General features: G+C 38.5%; 1 protein-coding gene across 1 annotated transcript in view; it reads right to left on the reverse strand.

Moving 5' to 3' along the window:
• Positions 1-18,060, reverse strand: part of ASPG (asparaginase) — a 79,583-nt gene that overhangs the window by 15,371 nt on the left and 46,152 nt on the right. The window contains exons 9-12 of the mRNA XM_006116900.4: positions 17,848-17,961; positions 11,362-11,481; positions 6,116-6,211; positions 4,189-4,352 (exon numbers count right to left, since the gene is read on the reverse strand). Coding sequence (XP_006116962.2) covers positions 4,189-4,352; positions 6,116-6,211; positions 11,362-11,481; positions 17,848-17,961 — 494 coding nt within the window. The remainder of the gene's footprint in view (positions 1-4,188; positions 4,353-6,115; positions 6,212-11,361; positions 11,482-17,847; positions 17,962-18,060) is intronic.

Genomic DNA, 18,060 nt, shown 5'->3' on the forward strand with positions numbered 1-18,060 from the left:
CTTCTGCCCCACAGATGACCTGAGATCCATATAGAAATCCTTCCAATCTCAGGGCCTCTTTGGAGAGCCAGACCTTCTCTACTAATCTCCATGGCTCCTTACTCTAACTGGTAACACAACACAACTCAAGAACCAGGTACTCCTTGCTTTTCAATCATGTCTGGACCGCAAAACCACACTTCTCATTCTATGTGGAAATGTGAAGGTGCAGGTCAGAATTAACTTGTGTGGGTTTTTCCCACACACATTTGCCAGTAGAGAGTAGATCCCCAAAAGCCATAAATGGGCTCTTGCTACTACCCTTCCTCTGACAGTTTTTTGGCCATTTGTATGGGTTCTCTTCACCTGCAGTGTCCTCCTCTATGACAAAAATCAAGAAGAATAATCTGGCCTAGATCTTTTGGGATCCCTAAACACCAGTGCATATCATGGTCATCATTAAAAAGTCAATATTCACCACAGGTGAGTTAGAGTTATACTGCAAGAACTTCTGAACATACTTCACTTTTTGTGAGTACACAAAATTAAGCACATGTGTAAGAGTTTGCAGGCTGAGGGCCTTGGGCTGTACTTCCCACCAGTCATTGAAAGAAATGCAGGTATAATGTACGTTTTAAACTTGATTAGTTTCATTCTTTCTGATCCTTGCTTCTCTTGCAGCTATAAACAGGATTGGCTCAGTTTTTCCCATTCAACTTTCACAATGTTGAATCACTACACATTTCAAACTCAGAAATATTGTATAATGTCAGACAGACTTCAATGTGATTTTAAAGAGTCGGTATGATGCTTAGATTCTCCTCCATCCTCAAGGTACTAAAATAATGTAAACATAACCTTGCAGATTTCAAGTATTACAATGCATGTTTTTGGGGGAAATGATTTTACCAACAAGAATCTCTGATGTTCTCATATAAGTGTGCAATACACACTGTATACAACTTTTTATTTGCAGCTACTTCAGGCCTTAAGCTCCAAGCAAAAGGAAAAAGTTATAATAGATTTAAAAAATATATGAAATTTTTATTTGAGATACCAGTTTCATGCTTAGACAAGTTTTATTTTATAAAAGTATTTATTTTACATTTTGAAAATGAGCAGCATTCTATTAAGGCACTGGGAAGTGGCAGTTAAATGAATGTTGCAAACTGATAAGTCCAAACAACTGACCTAATCAACAGGTGACTCCTGTGAATGAGACATTGTCTGATATGAACTATATGAAAGAGAATGTATATACACACAGTAATAAAAAGGTTGAATATATACATTAAGGGATAGAAAATGGGCATGCAGCAATTGATATAGTTTTAAAAACAATTCCATATTTTAACAGCAATGAAAATATCAATTTCAATTTTTAAAAATTAAGTAAAGCTTTAAAAGTTAAACATGAGGTCACTGTTGACATAGGCCATTTTGATTGCCTACAGGTTGACAGTGCTCTGTTAATATGCTTTTGCAAAGAAACATACATTGGGAACTTTTATACTAATGAATAGGTCAGAGAGAAATCACCAGTTATTTTTTCTGATTTGCATGTTTGCTTAAAAATACTAAATCGCTGAGAGACGTGGCACACACATTTTAAAAAGCTTTTGAGAGATAGACATGGTGTAGAATAAAACAGTGATTACATTCCAGTTCAACTAAATATTAAGTTTCAGAAAATGGAATTTAGCAATGCAAATTTCTGTGAAGTTAAGACAATTTCTTAGATTTTTTTTAAAAGCACAGTTTTATATTTTGCAATTCTGACCATGATTTAAAGCACAGAATATTTATTAATATTAATTTTTAAGATAGCTAGCACCCTCCACCCCCTTGCTTAATATAAAATGCAAAAGTTCAACATCAATATTGTTCCTCTTCACCTTCCACAGGCAGTCATTTTATTAATGTAATTCAAATATATTATGTTGTGATCATGCCTTTTAAGTACATAATTCCATCCACCCTCATCTACAGTACAAGTAAATTAGCTCTGCAATATTTCTAATGTCCAGAGACACTTGAGCTTCAGTATAAAGATCAATATCTTAGCACTCCATGCCTAAGATTATTGTTACAGTCACATGGCTTTTTTTTTTTTTTTTTTTTTTTTAAGTTTTTCTTCTCATTCTGGAAGGGCACAAACAAACAAAAACTAAAAATAGTTCAGATTCATTTTCATTTTACCACTCCTCAATTCAGAATGGGTTTGCATACAGATTTAAAGAACTAAAGAGACATATTAAGAGTTACATATAGGAGTGGCAATGAAAAGGAATCCAACAACAAACTCATGTGAAATTCCTCAGGCAGTAGTTGGGTGTGGTAAAAAAACTGCAGGTATCTGATTTGCAGGAACATCTACTGGTGATGTAGTGCTCTCTCACAGTGGACTAGGGCCACCACCTCTGTTCAATTGCAGGTTTGTTTTATTTGCTTTTAGTTGTTTCTTGTTATTGTGCGTGTAGGGGTGAGTGTGTTATAATTTTTATAAATATGTCTTCTCATAAAAGGCTTGGATAGTTCTAAGATAATGACAGTAACAACTATAAAGATATAGGGGGCACGCAATGGTTTAGCAGTAGCACAATGTGCAGACATCTGGAGCTCTAAGGATACTGGGTTAGCAGAAACTGGGATCATTTCTAAGCCAGATTCCCAGCTCCTGTAGAGAGGATATACCTTAAACCTTTATGCAGAGATTTCTTTGATTCTTACAGAAACAGAACAGTCAGGCTACATCTAGAATCTAGTATACCGAAATAGCTATTCTGCATCTTTAAACATGCCCATTATTTTGAAATAACGAGCATGCTATTCCAGCATCCCTGTAATCCTCATTCCATGAGAGTTAAGGGATGTTTCTGAATAGTGCTATTTTGAAATTTGGTGCTGTGTAGACAGTGCCAGATTTCGAAATAAGCCATTTTGAAATTTCCTCAACAAAAGCTGTGCAACTTGAGACTACACAGGGAACTAGAACCAGTCCTCACAGACAGCTCAATCTGCCAATATTCGAAAGCTTTAACAGAATCATTTGGAGAAAAAGACCAAGACATGCACTAGACTTGAGGGGCTTTTTGAAGGCATAGAGTGAAAAAGGATACATATTTTGTTAAATAAAAAATATGCACCATCCCGTGTACCGTGGAAACACTCTCAGAAACGCTTTAACTGGCTGCTCTGGTTTGTTTATGTACCAGTGCCTCAGGCACAGAGCCTAGCAGCTCCTATTGGCTCTGTTTCATCCTTTGCAGCCAAAGGGAGCCACGGGAAGCGGTGTGGGCCAGGCAACCACTTCCCGTGGCTCCCTTTGGCTGCAAAGGATGAAACAGAGCCAATAGGAGCCGCGAGGCTCCGTGGCTGCAAAGCCAGTAAATAAACAAACCAGGGTGGCCAATTAATGTTTCTGAAAGTGTTTCCATGGTACACTGTCGGAAACACTGACCTAGGAGACCAGCTTCATGGATTATTGCCAACCTGGAGAGAGAGAGAATCACTGATGGAAGCAGCCAGCACATACTTATTGCGTAAGCTGATAAATGTGTGGAGTATGTTGGAGAGAAATCAGAGAAATGGTGACCCAGAAATAAAGGCTGGGTCCAAAACATTTCAGCCTACTGCAGTAGCTTGTTCTATTTTAAAACACTCTGTTCCTGATGAGGAAGGGAAGGTACAAAGAGACATCCCTTCTCCCCCCTTACTCTAGTTCCTGAACTCTTCCTTCTGCAAAATCAAAATGAATAAGTCAAACTTGACAGACACATTTCTTTTATGAAAAAATCTCAGCACAAATAATTAAGTCCTGGAGCAGGGGTCAGGGCTAAAATAAATAAATAAATAAAGTTTCTTAGCTCTGTTATTTGGCAACAGCAAGACTCTTTTCTTAGGTACAATGGCCAAAATATCCTAAACCTGTTGTGTCCAACACACTAGCTACTAGCCATATGTGGCTATTTGGCTGGTTGAGTGTGGCTAGCTGGCTTGAACAATGTGGCTATTTGGCTGAGTGTGGCTACTGTTGGTTGGACACCATGGTCCTAACCCATCAACTACAGAATTTGCTGTCACAGATTTTATCACTGCTTTCCACTATTGCAGACTGGTGACCAAAACCAACTAACTGAAAGTGACATTAACTTGAAATGAGACAGAGTTAGCTCTCTCAAATCTTTGTGTAAAATGTATTTTTAATACCTGAATTTGACGGCATACATCAGTGGAGTAGCACCAAACATGTCTTTAGCATGAACAGATGCTCCATATGTCAGTAAATACTCAATTAGTTTCAAATTTCCTTCACTTGATGCAATATGAAGTGGAGTTCGACCATCATAATCTTCACAGCTCAAGTTTCCACCCTGCAACATAAATACACCAACTGCTAAGGAAAGAGATAATGGTAGTACAATGGAAACTGGTTGATTCAGGGAGCTCAGTCATTCCCACATTACAATCTGTATCCAATCAACAAAAATCATTAAACATGGGACATTTTCTCAAAAGCTCATATGAAACTAATTGGTTAATCAAGTTTTTAATGATGTCCAGTAGTCACTGGTACACATGTATACTTTGATGTGCACAGGCCTGTGGATGTAACAAACTTTGTATTTTAAGGCCATCCTTGGCACCTCCTTACTCTAACGATTAAGAAGTTACTTGGTAAATTCTCGAGTTCCAATACTTTGAACAGTCTGTGGGTGGGAAAATACGGGTCCAGGTGCCACACCACGTCTCCCACGATACCTGACCATACCTACAGGATGCCTGACCACACTGAAAGAATATTCAAATCTAAGAATGTGCACCACACAGACACAAATATGCATGTATATGTTAAAAAACAAACAGAAAGAGAATGCAAGAACAGCAAGGAAAAAATTATTTCACATGCTCAGCATATGATTCTCCACCTATTATAAGTTTTATTATCCAACAAAATGTTTCCAACATGGCAGAATACAAATCTTCATTGAAGACTACCTTACAGAGAAGGCAGTCATGCAAAGGTAGAATTGGTTTGATCTACCAATTACCAGATTTACACTAAAGGTTAATTTTTTTTGCAAATGCTGAAGAAAACTGATCACACATTTTGAGATACAGGTCTTAAAATTTCAACTTGGAGCAATTTTTTTTTAGTCTCAACATTTGTTAAACTTTCTAGCTCAACACATCTTATTATTCCCCTTTAAAACTTTTCACAATGCTGAGACAGGATTCTTATCCTAGCTATACACAGCTTTATTTAGCAACTGTGTTTATATGTAGCGCTAAGTATGCCACAGAATGGCATCCATCTGTTTTTTTTTCCTGCAAAGTACAAAGAAAATAGACCAAGCTGCTTCCTATATATCCAATTAAAAATTATCATAAGCAGCCACTCCACAAATAGAGTTACATTTCAGGATTTATTAAATCTACATAGGGAAACTAAATTCTTTTTTATGATCAGTCCTAAATGCTGCATGGTCATGTGAGTCAGGAGACTGGGGAATTGGAGCAGGCAAGGAATGGTAGTCAGAGGTTTGGTATGCTGTTGGGTGATGTTACCTGCAGGGAACTGGGAGCTCTGGAGAGCTCAAGACATGAACAGGCCAAAACAAGGTAGAAGAAGCCAGCAACACTGTAGAGCTCCTAAGCGTCACATTGCAGGGAGAGGGGGAGATGCTGGAGAAATTGGGGGCTAAATTCTCCTTTAGCCCAATCTTTTTATTTATTTTTTTAAAGAAAACCAAATAGACAAAACCATGCTTAAGCTCTACACAAACATGGGTATATGGATCTGAAAGGAAATTTATCATTAAAAAGAACTCTAAACATGCAAATGCATTCTACTCTCCTTAACTATTCATTTCCATACTTTTAAATATTTATCTTAGCTCATACCATCACAAGTGACAGGCTGAGAACAAGAACAACAAGTATATCACATGAAATAAAACCTCTTTGAAAAGACTAGACTCAAGTGCCAGTTAATAAATGTTTATGTCATCTCACCTTGACTGTAGTGTTACTACCAGACTCTATTATACAGACATATTGCTTGCATCCAATCTCTAGCAAATGCATTTTGTATTACACTCTAAATAAAATATTTTTAGATAGTTTAATATTTTACCATTTCTCTTATGGCTGCTAGTGCACCTATGTCACCTATTTTAGCTGCAGCACAGGCCAAAGAAGGAATTAATACATCTCTAATGGCTTCTAGCTCCTAAGAAACAAAAAACAAAATTAAAAGTTTTAGTATTATGCATATCTTTTTATTTACCATTTGTGTCCTTAGAACTATGGATATCTACATCAGAAGAACACTATTGCACCCACTTTTACTTGTAGAGTAACCAAATACAATAATTTAGAATATCAATTAATACAAAAAATCTTGTTCACATTCCTTGAGAAAAAAGAAGACATATACACACTTGGTTCATGAATCTCTATTCCTGTACAATTACTTGGACTTCTTTCACTTCTTAATCAAACTGGAATTAAGTTAAGAGGATTTCTGAACTATGCTATTTCAGACATACATGCTAATTACAGTTCAAATCCGCTAAATGACATCCCTGTATCTACACATGAATTTCTAAACAACAAAGCTACATCCTATTATGAAGATATGCTAACTTCAAACCAATATTATTTTTTTTGGAAATCATTTCTGGTCCGATTGACTTCAGTGGGACAAAGATTTGCCCAATATGCAACTGAAATGGTATATTTTTAAATATCTATTTGCCTGAACAATGAGTATGTCGGTTCTTCTAGAGCAAGTGGAAATTAAAAAAAAAAAAAAGCTCCTAAGAAACCATCTATAAAATCCAATAAATAAAAAAGCAATCAGAGTAATACATTAAATGTCTGATAATTGTATTATTACTAAACTTAACACTTTTTTTTTTACTAATTATAGATATCAGTTTCCTTAAGTCAGTATTGAGCTGGGATATTTGTAAGTCCTAAGTTGCTAGAATCAGCATGGTCAGACATTTAATAAGTATGGTACTCATTTAAACAACCTTTCTTGTTATTCACAAGCCCCATAGCTAAGTAGAATCTTGCAAAATATGGTACATCCCAATATGGAGAAGGTATGACCTTTTTGAACCACATTTGTTAAAGATTCTGAAATCCTAGGGACTGCTCTGATTGATTCACATACAAATTTATAATTTGTCTTTGTGTGGTGGCTGGTCAGACTGAAAGGTAAAATATATAAGTATGATCAACATACCATGGATCCTCTATCAGAACACTCATACTGATTCAACAGACCAAGGCCTTTATTGATCAACAACTATGGGTGTTTCCATTTTTGAGAGTCTATGTGAGACAATTTATAAAGGGGTCTCCATTTCAAAAGATCATCCAGGCTTTGAAAGTAAGTCCTGTATAGGGTATCTCAAATTCAGTACCTAAACATGGAAACAATCCCAGAATCTCTGGCCATTTTTGAGATTGTAAGTCAATGAACATACTATTAGAACAATATTGAACTCCATTTTAAAATATACATACAGCACCATTTACTAGTTTCTACTGAGGTTTCAAACCTAAGGCTGCAACATTTGCTTTGGGTCTGCTTTTTTTTCTTTCTTTCTTTTTTTTAAATCATTCTGCTGACAAATGCTTTTCATAGTGGAAGATTATACTACATAAACTCCAAAAATCTCAATCTGTGGGTATGTCTACACTACCCTCCTAGTTCGAACTAGGAGGGTAATGTAGGCATACCACACTTGCAAATGAAGCCCAGGATTTGAATTTCCTGGGCTTCATTTGCATAAACCGGGCGCCGCCATTTTTAAATCCCGGCTCATTCGAACCCCGTGCCGCGCGGCTACATGCGGCACGGACTAGGTAGTTCGGACTAGGCTTTCTAGTCCCAACTACCGTTACTCCTCATTCCACAAGAAGTAACGGTAGTTCAGACTAGGAAGCCTAGTCCGAACTACTTAGTCCATGCCGCGTGTAGCCGCGCGGCACGGGGTTCGAATGAGCCGGGATTTAAAAATGGCGGCGCCCGGCTTATGCAAATGAAGCCCGGGAAATTCAAATCCCGGGCTTCATTTACAAGTGCGGTATGCCTACATTACCCTCCTAGTTCGAACTAGGAGGGTAGAGTAGACATACCCTGTGTTATTAAGCCAATTAATTTTTTGGTATGTGGACAAAATGAAGAAAAAAAAGCAGATACAAAATCTGGTTCAATCATGCCAAAACATTTTCTTGTCTTATAAAAATACCGTTTTGTGTCAACCAAAATGTTTTGCTTGACTCAAAATAATGTTCATCTTTCAGTTCTTTTTTTCCCTCTTCAAGTATTTTGTTTTGATTTGGCTGTTCTTCACCTTTTGCACTGGCCAAATTTGAAATTAAAAGGCCTTTTTTTTCCCTACTGAAAGTATTTATTAAATATGACCTGGATGTGGCAAACAGTTCATACTCACCCACATGCCATTTTCAGGGGGGAAAATAGTGTGTAGAAAAAATTTTGCCCATCTCTATTTACAACAAAAGGATTGAGTAGCAATATACTTCTGGTGCACTTAACTCATCATATACAGCCACCATGGCCTTTATTATATCAACATTAACGCACATTATGTTAGCTCTTATATTGGGGAAGGCAAAATATGGTCCACAAGCCGAATCCATCTCGCCAAACCTTCAGGTCCAGCCCAACACTCTCCTGCAGCCCAGCTGGACCCTCAGGCAGGCTTCGTGCCTGCTGTGCCCCTCAAAGTGGCTGGCTGCAGGCACCATGTATATCTCTGCACAGCACATGCCACTGGAGGGGAGGGCTTTGCATGCTGCCCCTATCCCCAGCACAATTTCACAGCTCCCACAAGTCAATGGGAGCCACCTGGTTTATGCTTATAGTCCTGTCAGCGTGCAAAGGGCGCCCCCCCCGGGGCATGCAATGCTTAGAGATGCACATGGCCCCATAGGCAGTTACTCTGAGCCATATTTTGCCTGCCCCAATATAAGATCTAGAATGATGTAATTATGCCTTGATGGCTGCCTACAGAAGGTTAAGTGCACCAGAAGTTTATTGATACTCAACCCTTTTGTTGAAAATAGAGTTGGACAACATTTTTACAACACCCTTTCTTTTTTTTTCCTGAAAATGACATTTGGGTGGGCATGTAACTATCTGCTGCTGGCAACCCCAAGGTCACAATTTATACCCTTACACTCACTCCTGCATCTCTGCCCCTGGTCAAAATCTCTGCAGACCTTGCACCCCTCCAACACGCCTCCTCAAGATCAGAATCTTTCCTGCGCCCATACCCATTCCCAGACCCTGCACCCCAATACCCTGTCCCAGGTCAAAATGAATGCCCTCCTTCATCCAAACTCCCTCCTAAACCTCACGCTCCCTCCTGCACCCCAGTTTCATACTCCTATCTCCCTTCTGCACTTACCCTCCATCCCAGACCCCGTACCTCCTCCATTAGTATCACAGAAGAGCAAGGCCTTGACGACTTACAAAATTCTTGGCATGCCCTCCCATCAAAAATTATTGCTCACCCCATTTTATATGCACTGAAACACACTGCTGTTTCTTAGGGCTCTCCTCTCCCAGTTTTAACCTATCACTGTACTTAGTGGTATGGTTTAAGGTAAATACCTCCATCCACATGCATTGAGTTAACATGGTCAACATTACGCTTCAAGTTCTAAGGCTGCTTTTAGCCCTGGTAGACCAGGCTTTCTGTCCGTTAAGTTCCTGGTCTACATTCCTTCTGCTTGGACTACATGGGTCAGGGTTTACAAAAAGCAAGAAATATACACGTGTGTGGTTCCAGTCCACCTGCACCAACAATTTATTTATTGATCTGAGGTGTATGAGATTATAAGTGGTGTAGCTGTTCGACAACAAAGCATTTATGAGCCTCCCAACTGTTAACCAGGTCAAACAGAAGCAACAAGCTAGCTCCCCCATTTCTGCAGATTCACTCATTTGACCTGCCGATTAACAAAAATGCCATCTCAGTTCCTAGTCCTAAAATCAAAAAAGGAGCAAAATGCAGCATCTCCCAGAGGTACAAGCACAGTGATGGTTAGAATGACTGTGGCCAATAAGGCTCTGACTCATATCTGACAGGGCTATCAAGAGAAACGGTCAGGAGACACCAATATTATAAAGATGAAAAGAGCTAAGGAGACCCATGACTACTTTGCTTTGTAGCCTTCCTTAGCTCTGATCTATGCACAGTTTTTGTACCAAATAATTATTTTTAATAGTAGTGTGATTTTTTTTACCAAAAGAGTCAGGTTTGTACAGTCCCCTAGCATAGACAGTTATAGCTATATCACTATAAGGAACCTTTATACTGGTATAATTGTGTCAACGTAAGAGGTTTGTACTGACTTAACTATAGAGTTTCTAAATGATAAAGTTAAACCAGTACAAAAACTGTATTTACTAAACCCTGGAGTCTTATTGGGGGTCATTCTAAGTGTCCCCACTGCGTCATTAGTGAGATCTTGTCTCAAAGCATAATAAAGCATAATAGTGCCCCACAATTCAAACACCAGCAGCAACCAGTTCCTCTGGCACGTAAAAGATGACCCCAATAAACCTGGAACATGCTGCCTTTGCTACAAGTGTGGGGTTTGTTTTAAAACTCCCAAATGCAGAAAGATCCCAGTTCCATGAATTCAATAAGCAGGAGTGCTTGGAACCTTCTAACCTTAGTCTTCAACTTTATTTATGCTTAACTTGCTCCATTTGACCCCTGTCCCTCTCCTTTTTTCCTACCTCCATACATTCCAGAATAAGGTCCCCTTACTTAAACCTGTATTTATAAATTGTTGTTCGGGTACCAAATTAAAACTTCCAGGAAAACAAGCCAAGAGAAGACCATAATAATTATGTCTTGCAATGTTTTCCATAGAATATTTGTTGTGCAATCAGCAGTGACTAATATTGATTCTGCATTAATACTTACATACAGAATACCTCCCTTGGTACTAGTCATTTCTAATTGTGCGTACAATTACAATATTTTCCCACTATGCCTGAATTGTTCCATACTGTCAAAATATGGAGAAAATGCAAAATAATTCAGTATTATTTTCTTTCACTCCATAAATACTGTGCATGACAATGACCCTTACAGTATTTATGATGGCCTAGATCATCAGTGAACCAAGAAATAATCAAGAGAATTCTACAGACTTAGAAAATAAATTAAAGATTTAACTTATTATTGTATGGAATGCTCCCTGGGGTCTGTTTAATTGGGACTCTCAGCGAGGAAATCTGTGTTTAATTTTCAGTGTTTCACCTTTACTTGTTTAAGTGAATTTTCTGCTATACATGAGTTTACTTTAAATATTTAAAGTAGGTACCTCTTTGCAGCTGACACTTAGAGATTTGGCAATAACTTGAATAAACTTTGTATCTTTAAGACAGATCTTGGCTTCTCTGGGTACTACAGTCATTTCTCCTCTCAGATTCTCACTCAGCATCTGAAAAACGAGCAATCAAATCATTGTAAAAAGCAAGCAAAAAGATGGTTGATGGTGTTAAGTTTAATTAGCCTAATTTAGAAAGTTGCCAAAAATGCAAATGAGTGCAATGTACTGTAAAAATTAGTATTACCCTGTAGAAAAAGAACACAATTGGAATTACTTAATATTTTCTATAAACTATTATTAATTTGCTTAGTACAGTGCAAGTGGCACTGGAGAAGACACAGGTAAAAACAATTATCATTCCTAAGAGTTTATAACTGAAAAGACCCAAAGTGAGGTTATATTGAAAAATCCAGAAGACCGAGCAAGATGTGGAGGAAAGGGGTTTGACAATGATATAGTTTAAGTGGTTGAGATTTCCCAGCATGTTAAGTCCCATTCTATTAAACACACAGCAAGTTAAAACTCTGAATAAGAAAATAAAACTAGGAGCCCAGAGGTGACTTTAGGAAAAGCACTGAGCCTTCTGAGATCCCATCTTTGTCCAGTGTAGTGAAGCAAGGCAATGTTTAACTACAAATTGAACCTCTCTAGTCTGGACCCTTGGGATCTGACTGGTGCCAAACCAGAGAATTTGCCAGACCACAGGAGGTCAATATTGTCTAGCAGCATTACCAACACTTCCACTGCTTACTGGGCTCTTAGAAGACTTTTATGAGTAAATTACAGCTATATAGTAGCATAAGATACAGAGAGCCAGGCCTGGTGGCTGTAAACAAACTTTGTGTGACCACAGGAAACTTAGCCACACCCATGCTAAGTGGACATCTGGCTAAATAAAACCATGCTGGACCACAAATGTTACCAGACCAGAGAGGGCCAGACTATATAGGTTCAACCTGTAGTAGACTACACTCAATCCAAAGCCAAATGATGTCAGGGGAAAAGTTCAAACTGATTTTAATAGGCTTTGGCCCCATTGTTTTCAGTGTTTCAACTTTAAACATATAGTTAGGTATGTGCAGGATGAGGGCCTGTGCACTAACCAGGATCAAGGAGCAATGAGAGACTCCCTGTTCAAAAGCAGCCACTGAAATAAGAACAGTGATGTAGGTGCTGGAACTAGAGATGCTGCTGCACACCATGGCTTCAAATGAATTCCAGTATACAGAGGTTTTACAGTTAGGTTCAATGGTTTCTCCACATCCATACTATAAAATTTTTTTTCCAGTACCCTTACATAGAAGCCTAGAAACAAGTTCCATAAAAGCTGGAGGAAAGAGGGAACCAATATAAACATCATGAACATTAACAAATCCATTGGTTTCTTCAGCTTGAATGATTTCATATGCTGGCTCTCTCTCATGAAGGTGCATCCACAACTATAAAGCATTACGTTGTCTCAATTAGAATTTTAAGAAGCAGTACTGTGCAAGTTTACAAGAAAAAAAGGTGTGATATGGGAAGAAAGAGTATCCCAGATTTACCTGTGTCTAAGCATGCCTTTAAAAAAACAACACCAGCTCTAAACATTCACAACAGTGTAACTGTATGCCTGAAGAGTCCCATTACATGATGTATACAGTGGAAGCCTGTACTGATTGGGTACATGGAAATTTCCCAATTTAACAGACTGAGCATAATTCAGCTTGATCAGCCTGCCAAAAGACACAATTTTAGAGTTTTCATTAAAAAAATCCATTTTCAGAAAGGCAAAGTATAAATGATACATTCATTGCTGCGGAGTCATATATGGTGTACCACTGCTACTTGGGCAGTGATATACCTATAAGCCATATTCTGTACTGTACTACACTGTTTATTGAGTGTGTTCCTGCATAAAGTATGTGTTGTGCAGAGTTGCTCTTCCTACAACAAAGAGACCTTCTCTTTTCCAGGACAAAGATTTTGTCAAGTTACACACAGAAAAAGTTTAAAATGTAAGAAACTAGTAAGTTAGGTAGTAGGAAGAAAGAGACAAGGTTGATAGTTCTAAAAATTTTAATATATAATATTCTGACACAGTTCACATAGGCCCCCTTTAATATACGGGCCTCTGACCTTTATTGGGGATGTTTTTTGGTGGTGATGGGGGACTTCAACTATCCAGACATATGTTGGGAAACTAACACAGCGAGGCACAGGCTATCCAATAACTTTCTGGACTGCATTGGAGACAACTTTCTGTTTCAGAAGGTTGAAAAAGCTACCAGAGGAGAAGCTGTTCTGGATTTGGTTTTAACAAATAGGGAGGAACTAGTTGAGAACTTGAAAGTGGAAGACAGTATAGGGGACAGTGATCACGAAATAATAGAGTTCATGATCTTAAGGAAAGGTAGAAGGGAGACCAGCACAATTGAGGTAATGGATTTCAGGAAGGCAGATTTTGATAAGCTCAGAGAACTTGTAGGTAAGGTCCCATGGGAAGCAAGACTGAAGGGAAAAACAACTGAGGAGAGTTGGAAGTATTTCAAAGGGACGTTGTTAAGGGCCCAAAAGCAAACAATTCCGCTGTGTAGGAAAGATAGAAAATATGGCAAAAGACCAGCTTGGCTTAACAAGGAGATCTTGCATGTTCTCAAAATAAAAAAGGAGTCATATAAAAAATGGAAACTAGGACAACTAACAAAGGATGAATATAGGCAAGCAACACGGGAATGCAGGGGCAAGATTAGAAAGGCAAAGGCACAAAATGAGATCAAACTAGCTACAGGCATAAAGGGAAACAAGAAGACCTTTTATAAATACATTAAAAGCAAGAGGAAGACCAAGGACAGGGTAGGCCCACTGCTTAGTGAGGAGGGAGAAGCAGTAACAGGAAACTTGGAAATGGCAGAGATGCTCAATGACTTCTTTGTTTCGGTCTTCACCGAGAAGTCTGGAGGTGTGCCTAACGTAGTGAATACAAGCAGAGAGAGGGTAAGTTTAGAAGATAGGATACACAAAGAACAAGTTAAAAATCACTTAGGAAAGTTAGATGTCAGCAAGTCACCAGGTCCTGATGAAATGCATTCCAGGATACTCAAGGAGCTGATAGAGGAGGTATCTGAGCCTTTAGCTATGATCTTTGAAAAATCATGGCAGACAGGGGAGATTCCAGAAGACTGGAAAAGGGCAAATATTGTGCCCATCTATAAAAAGGGGAATAAGAACAACCCAGGAAACTGTAGACCGGTCAGTTTAACGTCTGTCCCAGGGAAGATAATGGAGCAGGTAATTAAGGAAATCATATGCAAACACTTGGAAGGTAATAAAGTGATAGGGATTAGCCAGCATGGGTTTGTGAAGAACAAGTCATGCCAAACTAATCTGATAGCTTTCTTTGATAAGATAACGAGCCTTGTGGATAAGGGAGAAGCGGTGGATGTCATATACCTAGACTTTAGTAAGGCATTTGATACGGTCTCGCATGATATTCTTATTGATAAACTAGGCAAATATAACTTAGATAGGGCCACGATAAGGTGGGTGCATAATTGGCTGGATAACCGTAGTCAAAGAGTTGTTGTTAACGGTTCTAAATCCTGCTGGAAAGGGATAACAAGTGGAGTTCCTCAAGGGTCTGTTTTGGGACCCGTACTGTTCAATATCTTCATCAATGATGTAGATATTGGGATAGAGAGTACGCTTATTAAGTTTGCAGATGATACCAAACTGGGTGGGGTTGCGACTTCTTTGGAGGATAGGGACATAATTCAAAATGACCTTAGCAAGTTAGAGAAATGGTCAGAGGTAAACAGGATGAGGTTTAATAAAGAGAAATGCAAAGTGCTCCACTTAGGAAGGAACAATCAGTTCCATACATACAAGATGGGAAGCGACTGTCTAGGAAGGAGCATGGCAGAAAGGGATCTAGGGGTCATAGTGGACCACAAGTTGAATATGAGTCAACAGTGTGATGCTGTTGCAAAAAAAGCAAATATGATTCTAGGTTGTATCAACAGGTGTGTTGTAAGCAAAACTCGTGAAGTCATTCTGCCACTCTACTCTGCACTAGTTAGGCCTCAGCTGGAGTACTGTGTCCAGTTCTGGGCGCCACAATTCAAGAAAGATGTGGAGAAATTGGAAAGGGTACAGAGAAGAGCGACAAGAATGATTAAAGGTCTAGAGAACATGACCTATGAAGCCAGGCTTCATGAACTGGGCTTGTTTAGTTTGGAAAAAAGAAGATTAAGGGGGGGACATGATAGCGGTTTTCAAATATCTAAAAGGGTGTCACAAGGAGGAAGGAGAAAATTTGTTCCTCTTGGTTTCTGAGGACAGGACAAGGAGTAATGGGCTTAAAGTGCAGCAGGGGAGGTTTAGATTGGACATTAGGAAAAAATTCCTAACTGTCAGGGTGGTCAAATATTGGAATAAATTGCCAAGGGAAGTGGTGGAATCTCCCTCTCTGGAGATATTTAAGAACAGATTAGATAGACATCTGTCAGGGATGGTGTAGATGGAGCTTGGTCCTGCCTTGAGGGCGGGGGGCTGGACTCGATGACCTCTTGAGGTCCCTTCCAGTCCTATTATTCTATGATTCTATGATATGTTGCGATCTAGACTTAGAGACTACACCTCCCATGATACCTTGGGAAAAAGGAGGGAGACTTCTCTCTTTCAGATAGTGCAGAGAGAGTAGGTGGGCTCTGTTTTGGAAAGAGGAATCAGACTTGTGGTGTGGAATTCTGTCCATACCAGGAGCTGCTGCTGGGAAACTAGAGCCTGCTGCTAAGAGCTTGCTGGGGCTTTGATTGAGCAGGGAGCTCCAATCTATGGAGGGGTTGTGCAGCTTAGTTTGGTGCCTGGGTTGGACAGATACATAGAACCTACAGAATGCTGTCTTCATCTAGGACTCTGAAATCCAGAGGTTTGTATGCTCCTGGGTGGGTTAAATGGTGGCAGCATAAATGTCAATTAGGGAAGTTTCATTTATTACTGTCTATTGTTTATTAATTGATTTTATTTACCTGAACACTGTGGATTAAAATTATTAGTGATATTTAATCTTAGTCTACTAAATCCTGTTTAAGATGTTGTGTAAAGGTGTGTTAAGTCTAATTTAAGTACATTAGATGTATATTATTTATAATTGGTGTTTTTAAGTTAGATCCATGCCACATAGTAGAAGTATTATTAAAATGGGTTTATTCCTGGAGATTCCCAAGCCACGCCACTGAGGACATACAAGGGCCAGCAAGATGTAAGCAATATTAACCTCCTGTACAAGTAAAGAGACTACAGCAGAGGAGTGGATAGAGGATTCCTACTTTTCCAGCATCACCATTGGGATACTCAGGAACAACATCAGGTGCCCAGGAACACAGCTGAATGTTGCCTGCTCCCGAGTAACCCAGGGAGGAAAGGGGAATTGCATTTATAAGGACACTTGTTAGTTTTAAAGCTGGAAGGAAAGACACCACCCTTCATCACCTTTCCCCATAGGTATTCCATAGGATTTTCTTTTTTATTGCCATTATTCAAAAGTAATGTCTTGGAAATAGGTTTTATTTTACCTAGCACATTCAAAGGAGGTGAAGGGAAATCATGTTTAATAGGTTAAATCTAGATAATGACACAGGTTGGTACCATCCAAAAATCAGGATAACAACTTTAATGCAACAGGTCTCTGACTTCACTGCATATAAAAACAGAAGTTTTAATGTGTTCGTGTGCTAGCATTCCATCACTGACAAAAGAATGTTCAACGCAAAGCTATATATTTGTATGCATTGTATTAACTATTTCCCAACACCTAACATATTAATTAACCAAAAAGAATCTGTCATTAACAAGTAATTATAAATATATAGTCCATTACATTAATACTTGAGAGTCAGGGACACAGAGAAAAGGTCTGTGTTTAAAGAATGTGCTCAATATAAATCTTTTCATCCTAACAAAATTACATCTAACATTGACACTCAAGATTCACAGATGTCAAATAAAATGACAAGAATAATAAGATGCACCAGTTACAACATGAAGACTAAAATATAAACTCTGGGTGAAATCCAGGCTCCACTGAAATCAGTAACAATATTTCCATTGGCTTCAGTGGAACCAGGACTTCACCTCCATTCTCAGTTTCAGTTTGCACAATATATATTTAGTGTCCTGCAGCACAAATCCAATGCTAAATTTAAAAGAAGTTTTAAAGATTGGTTTTGGTTTTCAACTGACCTGTGTGCAGAAGTCTGAGAATTTTCGTCTTCCCTCAAATCTACCTAATTTTCTTATTTCTGTAATAATATTATTTTGCATAAAGTAAGAGGATGTGATGCTTTCACATTAGATAGTGGAAGTGAATGCTCATAAATTAACAAAGTAAGTCAAGTAATTTTACTAGACAGAAGTCAGTGTAGTAAATATTAGAAAATTAGATTTTAAAAATCAACCATTGTTGAAAGTCTGCTAAACTCATAGTGAAATATTTACCTTCTTCTTCTCCTCCCAGCAAAGATCACGTTTGCTCAGTATGTATGAAAGTTTAGCTAGGGCTGCTTCAGGTGTCATATCACCCCCTGGAATTGCTCCTACATCAGAGAGAGACTGTGAATAAGAAGAATTTTTGACTTAATTAGTATAGTATTCAGAAACTCTTGTATATGGAATTGATACATATGGGATTGTTAGAAACCAAGAATTACC

The sequence above is a fragment of the Pelodiscus sinensis genome, chromosome 4 (assembly GCF_049634645.1).
Source record: "Pelodiscus sinensis isolate JC-2024 chromosome 4, ASM4963464v1, whole genome shotgun sequence".
NCBI classification, from domain to species: Eukaryota; Metazoa; Chordata; order Testudines; family Trionychidae; genus Pelodiscus; species Pelodiscus sinensis.